This window comes from Bidens hawaiensis, unplaced genomic scaffold (genome assembly GCF_021521415.1).
Source record: "Bidens hawaiensis isolate Kalapana, Puna unplaced genomic scaffold, B.hawaiensis_p1.1 tig00040667_1, whole genome shotgun sequence".
Taxonomy (NCBI): domain Eukaryota; kingdom Viridiplantae; phylum Streptophyta; class Magnoliopsida; order Asterales; family Asteraceae; genus Bidens; species Bidens hawaiensis.
This window is the reverse complement of record NW_027497193.1, coordinates 30282-48529: the sequence shown is the minus strand read 5'-3', so window position 1 is coordinate 48529 and position 18248 is coordinate 30282. Positions and strand designations below refer to the sequence as shown.

Here is an 18248-nt window from a genome sequence, read left to right as displayed (position 1 = left end):
ATTTTGTGATGCACAACTAGTATCCTATTAAATCAACATTATAGCACATTAACTCATCCATTATTTAAAATAATGTTGAATTGCTGATATAAAGCATGTGATTATTTTCATCTTTTTAACTCGAATGATTAGAGGTCATGGATTTGAGTTCGCCAATTCTTTTTCGTTTGTAAATTCACAAATTCCTCTCTTAGATGAGTTAATCTTGTTAGATTTGTGCATTGTTGTAGCATGAATATGCATTATTATGTTAAAAACGAGGTGTTCATTAGTGTGCAAATTCCGAGCCGAGCTAGTTTTTACAGTTTTACAATTGAGAGCAAGTTAAAGTTGGCTTGAATTCGCTAGCTGAATAGCTCCAAACAGACCCTAATGGTGATATAATCAAAATCATAATAACAGAAAGAAAGAGACATCATGATCTAAGTGGCCCCGGCCCAATAGTACACCTCAAAAATTTTATGTTGGGCCGGTAGGACTCATTTTATTTTTCTGTTTGCATTCAATCTGTTAGATCGTACAAGTCTATATCATTAATACGATCATGGACTGCTAATTAATGTTGCCCGAAGGGGCTAGGACGCGCAACAATTCAAAAACAAACTGTGCCAAACCTTATGGTACCGGTTCAGAAAAGTTTATTGACAAGGATACCACAAATTGTTAAACGTTTTGAATATTGATTCAAATCACTAAATGGTTTTTTTACAAACAAAACTAATGAATTGAATTTTGGACTGAGTTTGAGTCATGGGGACAATGTTTTACATAAATGTATAGTAAGAATGCGTACATGAATCTTAACTCGGCACAAACACCTAAAACCTCGTGCATGCAAAAGCTTTGTGCGCCGGACTTGTCCTTATATATGCTTTATTTTATACATATATCATTTTACAACTAATACAATTATTTCATTCAAGAATAGAGGAGCATGTAACCATGGTTATCTTTAAGGTCGTCTTTTGAATATTTTTTGATTCTCACCACAAGGTTATGTTGATACTTATCGAAAACTAACACCCATTTAAGGTTCATCAATTGTATTTATCGTGTGTTGTTTCTTCCATTCACAGTGGTCCCAACATTATCATATGATATGAGAGCTTCGGTAGAAAGACAATACAATTTCCTCTAGTTAGTAGATGCGGTAGATCTCTTACGTTAAGTAGTTTTCGTAACAAATCCAGGAAAGATCCAAATATATAAAATTATAAAATAGTAAAAATATGTTATTTTTTCCAAAACTTTGGACATAAATAATTCAATTACATAAAGAAAATAACAATTTGTGTTGGTGATTGAAAAAGACATTTTGAAATGAAAATAACTTAGGAGGTTAATATTTCTCTTAGGCTGAGTTTATTCCAAAAATAAAAATCAACGGAAAAAAACAAACGGATTGTGTGTTAGATTCTCCAATCTTTTGGCCAAAGCTGACGTGTCAAAACCTTACTGGTTATTATTATTAATTTTATTATCATTACTATCATCTCTCATCCCAAAAAAAAAAAAAAAAACCGGATAACACAACACGCACTCTCATTTCATCTTCTCCACACACACAAATGAGTATGTGAGGTGAAATTGCAGAGATACTATACATACAATAACCGTCAAAACCCTAACGCAATGGCCAAATCTCTCATTTCATCTTCTTCCTCATTCACCGGCACGCCGTTACCTTCACTCTCTCGCTATAGAGGAGTCTCTCCGAGGACTAAGCTTATATCGACTAAAGTTAAGTTCAGTTTCAACGGAGTTCCGACGCCACCGTTTAACGGCGGTGGATTGACGGTTGATTTTGCGGCGATTGCGAGCCGTGCGGAGAGTGTTTTGTACACGTTAGCTGATGCGGCGGTTGCGGTTGACGCTGCGGCTACTGGTACAGGTGATTCGGCTACTGCGACGGCGCAGAAGTCAGGCGGATGGTTCGGATTTATATCGGATGCTATGGAAGTTGTTTTGAAGGTAGTTTGTGAGGATGCTTTGTGTTTATTGGTTTGATAGTTAGGTGTAGTGATTTGGAATGATTTGTGGAATATAGGAGATATAGTTTGGATTTAGGTTTTGAATATCAGCTGTGATTAGATAATAGTTTGATGAATTCTGGTGTTTTGAAGGTAGTTTGTTTGGATATTATGTGTCTATATGTGCGTATTGCTATTGATTGTTGTTTTGATAATTAGATGTAATGATTTGGATGGTAGGAGATAGTGTTTGGATTTAGATTTTGATAATCAGCTGCGATTAGACGATAGCTTGATGAATTTTGATGTTTTGAAGATAGTTTGTTCGGATATTTTATGTTTATTTGTGCGTATTGATTGTTAGTTTGGTGTTTGTATTTGTGCTTTATTAGTTAGCTGTAATGATTTGGATCGTAGGAGACAGTGTTTGGATTTAGGTGTTGATAATTAGCTGTGATGGGATGATGGTTTGGCGGTTTCTGATTGCATAAGTAAGCATAAATTGAGATAGGAGTAAAATTAGGTTAAGGAAGATTAATTAGGTGATCATAGGGGTGCAAACGAGCCAATCCGCTCACTAGCTACTCGAGTTCGGCTTGTAGAAAATGAGCCGAGCGTAAATGAGCTCAAGCCTAAAGATAAGCTTGTTTCATAAACGAGCCTGAGCTTCGGTTATGGAGCGGGAGCCAACTTGTGAGCCTAAGCGAGCCTATTATTTGTATAGTTTTTATTTAAGGTATTTAACATATGTATATCTAAGAATTATTAGTATATATAAAAGTTTGAGAAAATTTTCAAAACAATCTATATCATGTTATATTTAAAGTTATAATTTAAAAACATATATAAAAATAGTTATAACGCGCCCTGCTTGCGGTGCGCACATATAATGTATATATGTGTGAACCCTCAGGTGGGCAAAAGTGAAATTGCACTAATTTTGACGTTATTTTACTAATCTCGTGAAAATAACTAAAAGTGGCGGTATTCAGGCATCATGTGGTGGCGCTGACAGCCGAAAGACAAGGGTACATGCACCAATCGGCCGGTGTGCCGATGGTTGAGTGTTATGTACCTTATGTCCAAGGCTTGATGCAAAACTACTATCAAGCCGGGGGTCTCACCGGAAGCAGCCTCTCTATTCCTACGGGGTAGAGGTAAGGCTGTCTACATCTTACCCTCCTCAGACCCTATCATAGCTTTGCTATTAGTGGGATATACTGAATATGATGATGATGATATAAAAATAGTTATAAAGATATAAAAATTTAATTAATAAATAATAAACGAACTAAGCACGAGCCGAGCTTGAGATTGAATAAAAACTCATGAGCCAAGCTCGATCTTAAACGCGCCTAGTCGAGCTCGGGCTTGGCTCGACTTGTTTACACCCCTAGGTGATCTAATCACTTTTGTTGAAAGCTGTATGGAACAGGTAATTTGATGATTACTATATGAATGAATTCATAATAATCAGATAATTAGTTCCAAAAGGCGCATCCAAACAACACTTTACCAAGTTATGTATCTGTTAGTGTAAAAGATCATATAGGACAAAAGATTGATTCAGTTTTGATTAGCACAGATTTGAACTTGTAGTTGGACCAGATGCTTTATCTTCTAAGTGGTTAATTTTTGTCGAATTATGCTGATATTAACTTGCACTATTGTTGCCAGGTATTGAAGGATGGACTGTCTGCAGTTCATGTACCATATTCCTATGGATTTGCAATTATATTGCTTACTGTTATTGTTAAAATTGCAACGTTGCCATTGACAAAGAAACAGGTGACTCTTCTCAAATATTTTTTTATATTGTAGTGATATTTGTCTCACTGCTCTTTGACATTAAAGTATACATTCGTTTTCTCACTCTTACATGAATTGTTTGATGAATTTACTTGTTAAAAGGTTGAGTCTACCCTGGCAATGCAAAACCTGCAGCCAAAGATCAAAGCAATTCAGCAAAGATATGCAGGCAATCAGGTGTGCAATTATAAATTACAGTCTTGTATGTTACACTTACACAAGATTGATGTTTGTATGCAAAAGTGAGCATATCATGTAACAAAGCTCTTATGTGCTTATGTATTTTTATTAGAAATGTTAGGCACAGCTTGATTTTGTTATATATTAGGATTTAATGGAGAACTTAAGTTGAAGACTTGAATAGGGGCCTGATTTATCAAAATCAGTTTACCAGAGTTGGAAAATGATATTAAAGCGATAATAATAAACTCAACTTTAACCAAAAATTTTGTTTATCTGGAAATATGCTATAGGCTACAATTAGGGTAAGAAAGACCAAGTACTTCCTTGTTGAAGATGACTGATATAACAAATAGTAACACAATTTAGTATAGCAATTTCTGCCTGTCCAGCATGGACTTAGCAGTTAACACATGACAATTCAACCTTTAAAAAGATCAGTGGACCACTTTTAAATATACAGCCATCATGTTGTATGGGCAACTATAATTTGAAGGGGGCGAACTTATTTGCATGTGTATGTATAGCAATTTCTGGCTGTCCAGCATGGACTTAGCAGTTAACACATGACAATTCAACCTTTAAAAAGATCAGTGGACCACTTTTAAATATACAGCCATCATGTTGTATGGACAACTATAATTTGAAGGAAGGGGGGGGGGAACTTATTTGCATGTGTATGTATATATGTCTATATGCATACGTATATATGTGTGTTTGACAATACTGGTATTCTTTCAGGAAAGAACACAACTTGAGACATCACGATTGTACACAAAGGCAGGGGTTAATCCTTTGGCAGGTTCGTGTCACGGTTAATAATTGCATTTTAGTTGAAGACTCAAAAGAGTTTCATCATATTGTTGTTCTCATGCACTATAATACAATGCAAGTGCGTGTGTGTGCACTAATTAAAAGTGGCATCAGCATGTAAATTGCAACATTTAATTTTGCTCATTGGTTAAGGAAAGCATTAACTTAGAAAAAATTGAATTTAAAACCTCTTGATCTGTTTGTGTTTATGTTTGACCCAAGCCATATCCTTGAACCAAATCAGCATGTTATGCTTATGTATTACTTACATTATTATTTCCTTTGAACTGATTAATTAGTACCATTGTTAATATGTACAAACTTCAATTTTATTTAATGTCAGGATGTTTACCTACTTTGGCCACAATACCAGTATGGATTGGCTTGTATCAAGCTCTTTCAAATGTCGCAAATGAGGTATATAAAGTTGAAAATATCAATATTTACCAAAAGTTTTAATCTGTATTTATCTTTTTTTGCATTGGTAATCATTTCAAATATTGATGCATTTGATTAGTTGATTAAAAGGAAGTGAAATAATTGCTGATTTATGCAACTTTACTTGTTCTTAAGGGACTGTTTACAGAGGGATTTTTCTGGATTCCTTCTTTGGGAGGCCCCACAACAATTGCTGCTCGGCAAAGTGGATCAGGAATTTCTTGGCTTTTTCCATTTGTGGTAATAAAAATTCTTTCAGCATCATAGTGTGCATAATATTATAGACACAGTGAAAAACTAAGTATTCGTGAGCAACGTGAGAAACAAACTGATTCACTACTTTTCATAGATCTTCAAATTGTGAATCAGTGTTACAAAGATAGTGATTTAGTTTGTCTCCAAAGTTATACCGTATATGATTCTAATCAGATTTTGAGTTCAGACTTCGGTTTGACTAAGAAAGTCAATTATCGTCTCACTTTATCTGCTATCACCATTTTCGAATTTAAAGCGAAGTCCCACATACTTTGTAGTTAATGAAATACATAATTCACAACTGAGAACTTTGTGTAAGTTCGCTAAAACAAATATATTTAAGTAACATAAAACTAATATATTTTACAATAAGTTATATTTGAACAATTGTTTAGATAGTGCTTATTCCATACCTTCTTTTATTGGTAGGATGGCCATCCACCTCTAGGCTGGCATGACACAGCAGCCTACCTTGTTTTACCTGTACTTCTTGTCCTTTCTCAATATGTATCAATGGAAATTATGAAACCTCCCCAAGTAAGAACCTATCTTTTTATTTATTATTTTATTTTATATTAAATGGTTCTCATATTCTTTTAACTATCCTGTTTTTGACAGACTGATGATCCAACTCAGAAAAACACTCTTCTTGTCTTCAAGTTCCTTCCCCTCATGATTGGATACTTCTCTTTGTCCGTCCCATCAGGATTATCAATTTACTGGTCAGTTTTGACTTGCTTAAACAATAAAAAACTATTGTTATTTTTGTTTATCATCACATATTAATATAACCAAAAAATCTCATACCAAATGCAACGTTATCTACTTTAAAAGTTTTTTAAAAAGTCATAATCTCAATCACTTAACGTGAATTCATTTTTTTTTTCCTATTTATTTGTAGTCGAGATTAGGGGTGTAATCTAGGCTCGAGCTTGGCTCGTTTAAAAAATATCTATTTAATATATAAAATAAGATTATATAAACAAAAGGCTCGTTTAGGCTTGCGACCCAGCTTGAGCTCGATACTTGAAGCTTGGGCTCAGGCTCAGGCTCGTTTAATAATGACCCTCAATAAAAGCTCAAGCTCGCGCTTGTTTAAGCTTGGCTAGATTTGAGTTTTTTACGAGCAAATATCAAGTAGCTCACAAGTGGCTCGGCTTGTTTACACCCCTAGTGGAGATACTCTTCAATGACAAGAATGCTTCTTTTGCATTCTATGTTTTTGATTATTTTAGTAACTCGTTCATGTGATAATATCGTATTAATATACAAACTTCAGCAGTGAAAGATAGCACTGTGTTGTGGTTTAAGGATGATTTCTTGACTTCCCTTGTGACTTGTGGAAGGTTTTAACAAAAACTGAGTTGACCTATATTTTTAACACATTTTGAAGCTGACTATGTTTAATTGAAAACCATTGTAACGTGAAATATTGTAGTTGTGCTTCATCGTGATTTTTGATTAATATTTACAATGTGCTTTGTGATGTGACTGCAGTGTATGAATATTGTGACAATAATGTTAAGTGGTTTCTTATAGATTGTTAAAAAATATCACAATGATAATGATTGATGTTTATTTTTATAGTTGTATAAATATTACCTTAATATTTTTTGTTATGAATTAAGGTTCACAAATAATGTGCTTAGCACTGCTCAACAAGTATGGTTAAGGAAAATGGGAGGTGCAAAACCTGTTGTGAGTGAGAATGCAAGTGGAATAATAAGTGCCGGCCGTGCAGTAAGATCGGCGTCTCAACCATCTGAGCCTGGCGCTAGGTTAGTTTTTCTTTGTTTTTTTATAAATATTTCTATTTCATATTTTTTTTTTCTTTCAAAACACTAGCAATATCACATTTATTCATTTCATAATTAAAAAAAAAAAGCATTCACTAATTGCTTATAATAGCAAAACAACTTGTGAATCATTATAACTGATAAGATTCTTTTTGTTTATTTATTGAAGCAAACGGTTGTAACAGATTCTAATTTATTTACCATGTAATGCGTGAATGTGATATTTTTACCATGTTGAAAGGGTGATTTTATGAAATTTTAAACTTTTAGAAGTGTGTATATGTAATTGTCATTTTTTAATGCAATAATATGGAAATTGTACCAAGGTTGGTTATACTTTATGCAAAGTTTCACTCTTTTCCTATTGATTACATTTAGTAGTTAGAAATAATTTGGTATAAAATTGTGAATAGGTTTAAACAGCTAAAAGAAGAGGAGAAAAGAAAATCAAATAAGGCAATTCCTGCCCAAGATGTTCAAGTTTTGGCATCTACATCTGAAGATGAAGATGAAAAGGATGAAGAAACGAAGTCCACGGTAATTATTTTTATTTTTTAAAATGTTTTATTCACTCGTTTTAGCTAAACGGAACATATGTGAATCTTGGTTACCATTTGGCGAATTTTTTTTTCCAAATTTAACTTGCAGTAGAAGGTAATGCTGAAAAGAAAAAAAAAAACACTCACTAAATAATAACCCAAGTTTCATAATTCTTCTATTTAAAGGAACTTGAAAAGTAAAATGGTCATTTATAAAAATTGGTCATTTAAATCAATTTAAAAAAAATGGTCATTTATAAAAATTGGACAGTAAAGAAACTTTGAGTGGTCTTTGTAGTTGGAAAAAAAAAAGTTACCAGTGACTTTATTAGAACAGTATTGAAACTTGGTTGTTATTTCATGATTTTATCCCTTATTTTTATGTAATTATAAATTCAAATATAATGTGATTAATAATTTTCAAATATTCAGGAGGTTTTGGAGGAGGCGTATGCTTCAAGTACCACGAAACCAGTTCCGGATTCTGGACCAAGGAGGAGTAAGAGATCAAAGAAAAAGCGTTCAGTATGATACAAAATTCGTGTCTAGATATTATTTGAAAAATCTATTTTGTAAAATCCATATTTTTAGTTAATATATAGCTGTCTACTGCCAACAAACCATATGTTTGTTAGGTATATTTTGGTATAATGGAATCAGAGAGGAGAATGAAAAAAAGTTTTTCTCTTATTTGATGAAATGATAGCTATCTTTCCATTCTATATCTTTTTAAAACATATTATGTTAGTTAAATGATCTTCTATTGTAATCTTATTTGAGGTTTGAATGAATCTCTTTGATATTTCATTTGTATTGGTTATACATAGAAAGTTAAAAAAACGTTTATGAACTAATAATAATACTCGTTCAATTCCTACATGTCCATTAGGGGTGTAAACAAGCGGAGCTAAGCTCGAGCTCGGGTCGTTTTGACTTACGAGAGTGAGAGCTCATTTCGAGCAATTTTTCTAAAGCTCGAACTCGGATCATGAGTTGTATTTTCATACTCGGGCTTGGCTCGTTTTCTATTTATCAATTGATTTATATACATCTCTACTTATTTTTATATATTTTGAGAAAAACTTTAAATGAGCCTAAGCTCAGCTCGAGCTTGTGTAGTACCTTAAACGAGCCAAAGCTTGGCTCGAGCTCGGTTGTGTGATGTGAAATAATTACATGGAAGTCCAAAAGAGAGAAAACTTAAAAAATGCACAAGGTTCATTAAGGCTTGAGGAGCCTTAGTGAGCCTTCCTATACAAGGCTCGAGTACGGGCTTGGTAACTAAACAAGCTTTATTTGATGCTCGAGCTCTAAAAAGCTCGGCTTGTTTGCACCCCTAACAATGGAACGAATACTTGTTAGGTTTGAATCCAACTTCCACTAGGCTCTGTAGGTCACTCAAGCCACACAAGTTGTGTTTTATCTAATCTCATTGGTTAGCAGAGTATTAGTAGGGTCCAGTGAGTTTTTTAGGTAATGGATTCTCACATTAGCCAAAACAAGAACATAAGAAACAAATGCTTTTATAGAACTTATTTAGAACCATGAGAAATTGCCTAAATGCTTATTACAATAGAGGCAATGAATGGCCTAACCCACCAATGCTATCTTACTTAGATTTTTTAAACTAGGAAATAGAAAACCTCCATCATAATATATCATCTTTATACAATAGAATGTCCACAGTTTCTCTAACTTCCTCCCTTCAGAAAATATTATAACTTATTTTAGTTATTTAATGGAGGACACGCATTGTGAATCAATTCATCTGTTTGAAGGTGGCCGATTATTCCCCGCCGGGTTTGGTCTCGATGGCTGTTTGTAAACCTTCTTCACTTCCTGCAAGAATATATAAACAGTTCAGTGTGGCAAAATGGTGGATTAGTTGGTGGGTTGGATAATGGGTCAAAATGGGACAACTAAGTAACGGTTGTTTTGTGTATGATTAAAAATTTGAAAGAACTTGTATTTTTACAAATTTTTTGAAATAAAAAGATTTAGGAGGTTTATGCATTGTGATTAAAAAGTTTGACTCTGACGGGTCCGTTAAACCAGCCCATTTTCGTATTAAGTAATTTCTTTTAAGTTTACAAATTAACCCAAATTGACCTATTTAGCGAATACGTACATGTGGAGTAGAGCCGTATATGTTGCCTGGCTTTGAGTTTGAGTTATGTTGAGCTGCCTGAACCTCGAAATAAACTATAAAGAAAGTTAAACAAGCAATTTTAGAAGCTATACTTGCTAAAAAGTTTTAACATAATTGCTAGAGGTGACAAACTGGATTGGGGAATCAAGTTAACTGTTAATAAAGTGTTAGGAGAAATGAGTCAGTTGAACTGAATTCGAGGGATTTGTAGACCCTTGTTAAAATTTTGTGTTACTTATTATTACGAAAGATATTATTACACTAATAACCTAATTTTGTAAAAAAAAATAATGTTTAAGAAAATATACATTAAGAACAAAAACAGGCGTTCTAGGACTTTTAATTTCTTCATCCAAAATCGGTATGAGCCCTTTTTAACTGAATTTATTGTTCTAAATCATTTGATGAACTGTCTGAGATTAAATACAACCCAAATAAGTCGTTCAATAACTAAATGGGTACATTGTGTTAATTCTCATTTTTAGTAATCGCGCTAGTTTGACTTCAAAAGTCATACTTTTGTCGTGGACAAGAAAGATGATGAGTTATAAAAATATCATGCCTCAAATGCCCACCAACGTCAACGTATTAGTTGTGAATGAAGTATTAGATAGTTTAGTGTATTGGGTGATCTCACCGTTTGTAAAACCGACAATATAAGTTGGGACAAGGAGTCGAATATTACACGAAAAATCATTTTTAGTGCCTTTCAAAAAGATGCCCGTAAAAGAGAAAGAAAAATGAGTCAAGAAAGTAGAATTTAATCATAAAAGTAAAAAATAAAAGGTTGTATATTGTAAGGCCCCGAACCCGGTGACCCTACTTTAGCGTTGGATTTACTCATAAACACAGTTCTTCAAATCAGAGTTTATTAAAACTTTTCGCGGAATATAAAACATCAATCATTTGTTACAAAACATTAAATCTTTTCTTTGATACCATAACACAAAACTTTATATTTAAAACATCTTTACTTCTTTCTTCAGATGCCAGCCGTTCAATCCATGCCGTGTGTCATCCTCATGCTAACTCTATAATCAGCTCACCTGCGTGCATACTAAAAGTCAGCTACGCTGAGTGAGTTCTAGTTAATCGAACGCCATACAATACATACACATACATACATATCTGTAGATACATATCCATACTTCACTAGTTACCCTTCTGTTCTACATACATACTCGCTACCATACATACATACATATCTACAATCACTAACCTCAGTCTACCGAGAGTACGTTCATAGTTCACCGTCTATACCTGTACTCAAGGTCGTGAACACGTACAAGGTTCGCAGTCCTTACCTATGTTCACCATTTATGGTACGTACAAGGATCACGGTCCTTCCCTATACCATAGTACATCCACAACACGTACAAGGTTCACAGTCCTTCCCTATGTTGCAACCTAATTCATAGCACGTACGAGGTTCGCAGTCCTCCCCTATGCTACAAAATCAGCACGTATAAGGTTCACAGTCCTTTCCTATGCTGAAATACATCCATAACACGTACAAGGTTCGCAGTCCTTCCCTATGTTGCAACCTAATTCATAGCACGTACGAGGTTCGCAGTCCTCCCCTATGCTACAAATACAGCACGTATAAGGTTCACAGTCCTTTCCTATGCTGACGCCTATTTACATTACGTATAAGGTTCGCAGTCCTTATCTACGTTTACATATATAATCTACTTCACGTATAAGGCTCGCAGTCCTTAACTACGCCATCACCAGCCGAGTCTATGTCCGACAGAAGCTAGAGGGATTTGCCATCCTAACTTACTATGTCGAACGTAGAACTCACATGCCATTCGTGTACCTATATACACATACTTACATTATAACATAAGAACACTCTAGGCATTCCTTACCTCATTCATTTAACAACCATACCCCTTGTCGACACGTGCAATATCCGAAGATCGTTCACGCCCCGACAAGTATTCATTTGAAATATTCATACATCTTCGATATATAATATTTGTACCTTTATTTTTAACCTGACAGTACGCGCAATATCCGAAGATCGTTCGCATACCGACAAGCAATCATTCATATCTATCACACATATCACATATGACATACACTTATCACTTAGGATAAATGTATTAACAACACATCGAGTATGCACACAGCCCCGAAAACATAACAAGGAATGGGGCTAGAAACTCACCTGAACACGGTTACGTTCACCGTTAATCGTAATCCCTTTCTTCAGCTGTGCACGCCTGACTGTATAACAAGTACACGTATCAAACAACTATCACTACTCATATCATCTTTCCAGTCTTAACTACTACCCACAACGAACGGGGGTCCGGGGGCAGCGCCCCTGGCAGCGGGGTCTAGGGGCGGCAGCCCCTAGCAGGGTCCAAGAGGCAGAGCCCCTGGCTGGGGTCGAGCTGCCAGGTCAGCTTGGAAAAATTTTATTTACATTAACTGTCTTAACACATTTTCCATTAGGTTTTTAATTTATTTTCTAAGCGAACTTAGCTTTAGGCGAAGTTAAACCTTAGGCGAACTTAGCTTTAGGCGAAGTTAAACCTTAGGCGAACTTAGCTTTAGGCGAAGTTAAACCTTAGGCGAACTTAGCTTTAGGCGAAGTTAAACCATAGGCGAACTTAGCTTTAGGCGAAGTTAAACCTTAGGCGAACTTAGCTTGCAGGCGAAGTTCATCAGGCGAACTTAGCTTGCAGGCGAAGTTGTCGTCTGCAGGTTCTGTTCGCTCTTAAATCCTTCGTTCCTTAACCAAATAACTCGATTTAGGTACCCATGGAATCATCTGACCAGCGCCTACAAACCCCAACTATCAAATCGACCTAACATCGATGTTTAGAGGGTGCGATTTAGGCATATAGGTTACGGGTCCTTTTTATCAATTGATTAACCTATCAAATCATAACCATTTTCAGTAAGTTTAGCTTTGTTGGATTCGTTTTTACCATACAAACTCAGATCTACCATTTCTCAAATCAAACCGAACCTATACGAACGATTTCTAACCATAAACGTACCTTGAACGAGTCGAACTTACGAACACGAGCTGGTCTTGTTGCTTTGGTTCGTCACGACGATCTAGCACCAACTAACGTTTACTCTCTCTCGGATCCTGCTCGTTTATGGTGTGTGTGTTTTTGAATGTGTAGAGACTAGAATGGAAAGAGATGAGGTTTAGGGTTTTATGGTGGTTTAGGGGATATTTATATCCCTTAAAGCCCATGGACCTAAGGCCCATTCTCATTTAACCAATCTCAAATAATCTAACACTAGCCCGACTCATACCAACTCCTACTCTATTATTTATTTCCCGAACCCGAGTCAACTTTCCCTCTATTATTAAGTAATATAATAAATATCATTTTGGAAATTTCGGAATGTTACATATATATACCTGGTTTAGCTGCATAACCTTTGTATGGCAATAACAAGAGGCAAATTAAGAGGAGATGAGATAGAATGTGTAGTGTCTTCATTTTGAAAATGTAATGTAACTCAATTGTGATGAAACTGAAGATAGAAATGGGACCTTGCTTTTAAGTGTATGATGATTGGACTTTTAACTAGTTGTCTAGTAATCATGCTTGTGTTTGAAAGTTTTAGTGATAATTATTATGTGCCACTAAGGATCCAATGTTAATCATTTGCATATAAAATTGTTCACCTTTCATCATTTTAGTATGGATGAATTTATAGCTGCCATCTTATTCAACATAATTCCTAAGAAAAACTCAAAAAGCCTTTCTTAGAGGTGTAGCAATGTATTTTTTTACTCACAAAAAAACTCAACAATTTGTTTTCTGTTACTTGGTAAAAACTTTCTAAAATGTTACTCATCCTCATTCCCGTACATGCACACTTTACTGCGTAGATCTCTCATCCACATCTCACGTACTCAAATTGAATCGGTGATAATTTCAAATATTTATCATGTATCAATATTTCTTTGGATGATACGGGACTTGGGAAAAGTGTCATAGAAGTAGGGCGTGTCAAGCAAGAAATGGGCTCGTAACTATGAAGTGCGTTTCAACAAGTTGGGTCAGGTTGAATAAAAAATCATTTGTAAGCAATTTAAATGTTCTTTATGCAACTTATAATTTATAGCGAGTCTCTTGTCTATTTGACGTTTCTTTTTCATTTGGTTAATTTATTTCTTTTAATCAATTACTATAATATATATATATATATATATATATATATATACTCGTTGAAATTATCATTTAATTTCGTTGAAATTCTCATTTTTATGCTATATTCATTTAAAATTGTATTCCATATATTATTATTGTTATCGAAATTCAATTTGTTGTGCGTTGACTTCTATTAAACTAATCATTAAACGATCAACAAATTTCAAGTGTTTTATGATTTGTGTTGGAAGTCGGCATGATGCTTAATTAGTTGTCCGTGTACGGCGTTGGCTACTTTTTTTTATTTTGTTTTTTTGTTTGCTGCTTTTTGGTTAGAAAATATCATATAATTTTGGTTGCCTAATAAAGCATACAAGTCTTATGTATTTTAAAAGTTAGAATTAAAATCATATAATTTTGGGAGATTGTTAACCGATTGGTTTTCAGTTAACTGGTTTTGGTTAAAAGGTTTTTACGTCAATTTCAATTTGGGTATAGAGTCAATTAACCATCTAATGAATTTAGGCTTTAAATGTTTAGAAAGAAAAAAAAAAACAGAAAGAATGAATTTGAGATAAGAAAGTTAATTTGGGTTTAAAAAAATATATTCATGATTATCCATGACTGATATGATATTTGTTTAGGGTGTTACAAAACCAGAAGCAATGAATGAAAGCTTAAACGGTTAAGTCACAATTAGCAATTCTGACCATTGAGCCTTAGTGCAGGGTATAGATGTGTGATATATATATTTAGCGCATTTCGTCCAGTTATATGAATCAGAAAGACTCATATGGTAGAATGAGTTATGTCAAGATGAGTGTAGGTCTGAATGATTGAACGAGTTTTTCAAAGCATGTTACTGAAGATGATTTGCCTATAGCATTCCCAGAGATGATTTACCCATGGCGTTCCCAGACATGAACGACACGTCTTTTATTCATCTTTCGTGTATTTTTGTGGCCTTTTGATATATATTTTTGTAACAACATGAAAAGTCGAGCTAAAATCATCTCAATTAGAAAAGAACGGCATGAAAGTCTTGCCATCATTTAACACATACAAAGTGCAAACTATTAAATCGTTTTATTTTAAAAGTGTAACTAAAACTATAATAATACATCTTTTATAATTTATAATCATAATCGACCTATTATAATGAAAAAAAATGTTTTTTTTTCATCATGGTGATGGGATTAAAAAGGTTCTTGGATTATCTCTTCATGAAAAATAAAGAAATTATTAGGACCCCCGTCTTATAAAATCAACTTCTAAATAACGGATAAAGAAAACAACCAAGTTCACGCACAAATCGGTTCATCTTCAGAACCTGGTTATCAAACTTATAAAGTGTGTACTTTCCAAATGATTAAAAGCACAAACCATCAATCAAACAACCGTCTCAATTCATTCATTGGAATAAAAGATATATAATACGCTGATGCATATTCAAAATGAAACTTTCATGTTAATGTTTTATTAGCATTAAAGACAATAAGAAGAAGCAACGTTTCCATACTTGAATCATTGCTGCAAAATCCACCCGCATTGAGCTATTCAACTGCAAAACACATAGACATAGAACACTTGTAAGAACAGAACTAGACAAATCAAAAAACTTATCATCATATGATATCGTATGCCCAATAGATGAAACAAACCACACCTATAATTAGCATTTGAAGACATGTCCAAACAATAATTTCATGTTCTTTTCTATCCTAGGTTGCATAATAACCAAAACTTATAAATTAGACAAATCATACAACTTGTTATTATATGATATCATATGCCCAATATATAGAACATACTGCACCTATGATAGCTTTTCAAGACATGTCCAAACAAATATTTTCATGCTGTTTTCTATCCTAAGTTGCACAATCAACAAGAATTACAGACAACAAAAAATCAACAAAAACAAGACTAGAAAAATCCAAAATCATGTCATCATAGAATATCATATGTCAAGCAAATGAAACAAAGCACACCTAAGATTAGCATTTCAATACATGTCCAAACAAATAACTTCATAATATTTTCCATCCTTTGTTGCATAATTACCAAGAATTGTAGAGTAACCATAACCTAGATATTGTTATTATATGATATTATATGCTCAATATATGAAACATACTAAATCTATGATTATCTTCTCAAGACATTTCCATACGATAAATTTCATGTTGCTTTCTATCCTAAGTTGCATAATGATCAAGAAGTGCATACTAGACAAATCCAAAATCTTGTCATTTAAGGAATCATATGCCCAATATATGAAACACACGATACCTCCAAACAAATAATTTGTATCCTAAAACTTGTCATCATAGCATATCACATGCCCAGTCGACGCAACACGCTACACCTGTGATTAGGTTTTCAACACACATACAAACAAATCATTTCATGTATCCTAAGTCTTGCCATTATAAAATAGCATATCCCAAATACATGAAAACATACTACACGGCTACACCTATGGTTAACTTTTCAAACAACATCATATCGTTTTCTATTCAATAATCCACAAGAACTGCAGACTCAAAACACCATTAGAGGTGTAAATAAGCCCGAGTTCGCTCAATCTCATCTAAGCCAGGCTCAATTTGAGCTTTTAGCAAGGCGATCTCAAGCAGCTCATGAGTGGCTTGGCTTGTTTACACCCCTAAACACTGGTCAATTCATAAGTTTCATTAAAATACACAGAAAATACATTTATTCATTATCCTCCATTTCTACACAAAAAAAAAACACCTAATTTGCCATATCCTGAATTTACGTATAATCAATCACAAAACAACACGTAATAAATAAACAAATAAGCAAACACATCAGAATAAAAATGAAGCATTCAGATCTAGGGTTTGATAATAATAATAATAAAATTTAGGGATTGCATACCTCTTGTGCCTTTGAGCAAACACCGAGTTCTTCCAATCTTCCTCTGCAAATATAATATAAATATTATTAAAATCAATGAACCTGTTTTAAATCGAATCTGATTTGAAGAGGAATTGGATGCGTACCGGTAAGACCAAGGGAGAATTTGGTGATGGCGAATCCAACGAGGAACAGGCCAGTTCCGGTTGAACTCAATGGATCGAACTTCCTCATTCTCTCTTTCTCAGTGGTGCTTGTGTGTGAAATGGATTTGGGCTTCTTGTTTTCTTATACATGGGCTCCTTTTTCTTGAGCCCATAGGCCACATGCTTTATTTTACTAGAGCTGCAAATTTTGGTTTTTCTAATGCCCAGGTCGGGTATATATCTGGGTACTTGAAAAGGCTCTACTTTTGGATATTTTTTGGATAATTTTGAATATAGATCAGGTATTGGAAAAACCAAGTTCTGAGTTTTGGGTATTATTGAGTACAAATTAGGTTCGATTTCAGGTACGGATTTTGGTACTGGAATGCATACTCTGCCCTAAACCCATACCCCCTATTGGTGCACGAATCGTGGTTTTTAACAATTCGCTTCGCATGGCGTTTGCTTCGCACACCCAGACTTCGCATTGCATTGGAGTTTCGCGCGAAAAGTTTGTGTAATTATCAAAAATTTTAAACTCAAAAAAAAAAGAATACGAAAAAAGTTTGACACCACGTAAAACAAAATGAACTTAACTTTTAAGTTTTTAATATAATAATAAAAAATTATAATTATAATAATGTACAAAAAATTGTTCTGTAATGTATTAAGTAAATGAAAAATAAATAATTAAAGATTTTTGTTAAATTTCCTCATACGGATATTACTAGAATTTTAAATAAGAGCAAAGATAAAATAATATTAAACAATTTATGATACCAAATGCTAAGTTTAAAATATATTAAATTCATAAAAGTTAAAGGGGAATATAAGCGAATGAAGTAAATAAATAAATAAGTGAGGATAGGTTCATCTAGGGAAGACAAGATACCTAACTAAAGTTTTACTAGCTGTCACTCGAACTTACCATTCATTCATATCTCTAGTTTAGTTACAAAGGAAAGTGATTATAAATAACATGTCTCACCACCTTTAATACTCACACCTTATGACAATAATTTCCGGTAACAAATCACGATTCCTCCCAAACTCCATTTTTCCGATAAACCGACGCGAAACCAAACAACAAAAAAGAAACCTTTATTCACCACTAGGTTAAATACCCGTGTACAACACGGT

General features: G+C 34.0%; 1 protein-coding gene and 2 long non-coding RNA genes across 3 annotated transcripts; 1 reads left to right on the top strand and 2 right to left on the bottom strand.

Annotated features, from left to right (window-relative positions):
* Window positions 1-1622: 1622 nt before the first annotated feature.
* LOC143592301 (inner membrane protein ALBINO3, chloroplastic-like) lies at window positions 1623-8475 on the top strand. Its single transcript, XM_077072248.1, has 11 exons — window positions 1623-1971; window positions 3648-3758; window positions 3882-3956; window positions 4701-4761; window positions 5116-5189; window positions 5346-5450; window positions 5895-6002; window positions 6084-6187; window positions 7094-7243; window positions 7675-7798; window positions 8233-8475. The coding sequence occupies exons 1-11, from the start codon at window positions 1633-1635 to the stop codon at window positions 8329-8331; spliced, it is 1350 nt and encodes a 449-aa protein (XP_076928363.1). The 5' UTR covers window positions 1623-1632; the 3' UTR covers window positions 8332-8475.
* A 1063-nt stretch (window positions 8476-9538) lies between these two features.
* LOC143592300 (uncharacterized) lies at window positions 9539-13538 on the bottom strand. Its single transcript, XR_013145893.1, has 3 exons — window positions 13341-13538; window positions 9929-10002; window positions 9539-9639 (listed from the first exon to the last, which is right to left on the bottom strand). It is a non-coding gene; the product is annotated as an uncharacterized LOC143592300 (long non-coding RNA).
* A 1930-nt stretch (window positions 13539-15468) lies between these two features.
* Window positions 15469-17017, bottom strand: LOC143592299 (uncharacterized). The gene is made up of 2 exons (XR_013145892.1): window positions 16984-17017; window positions 15469-15640 (listed from the first exon to the last, which is right to left on the bottom strand). It is a non-coding gene; the product is annotated as an uncharacterized LOC143592299 (long non-coding RNA).
* Window positions 17018-18248: the final 1231 nt, after the last annotated feature.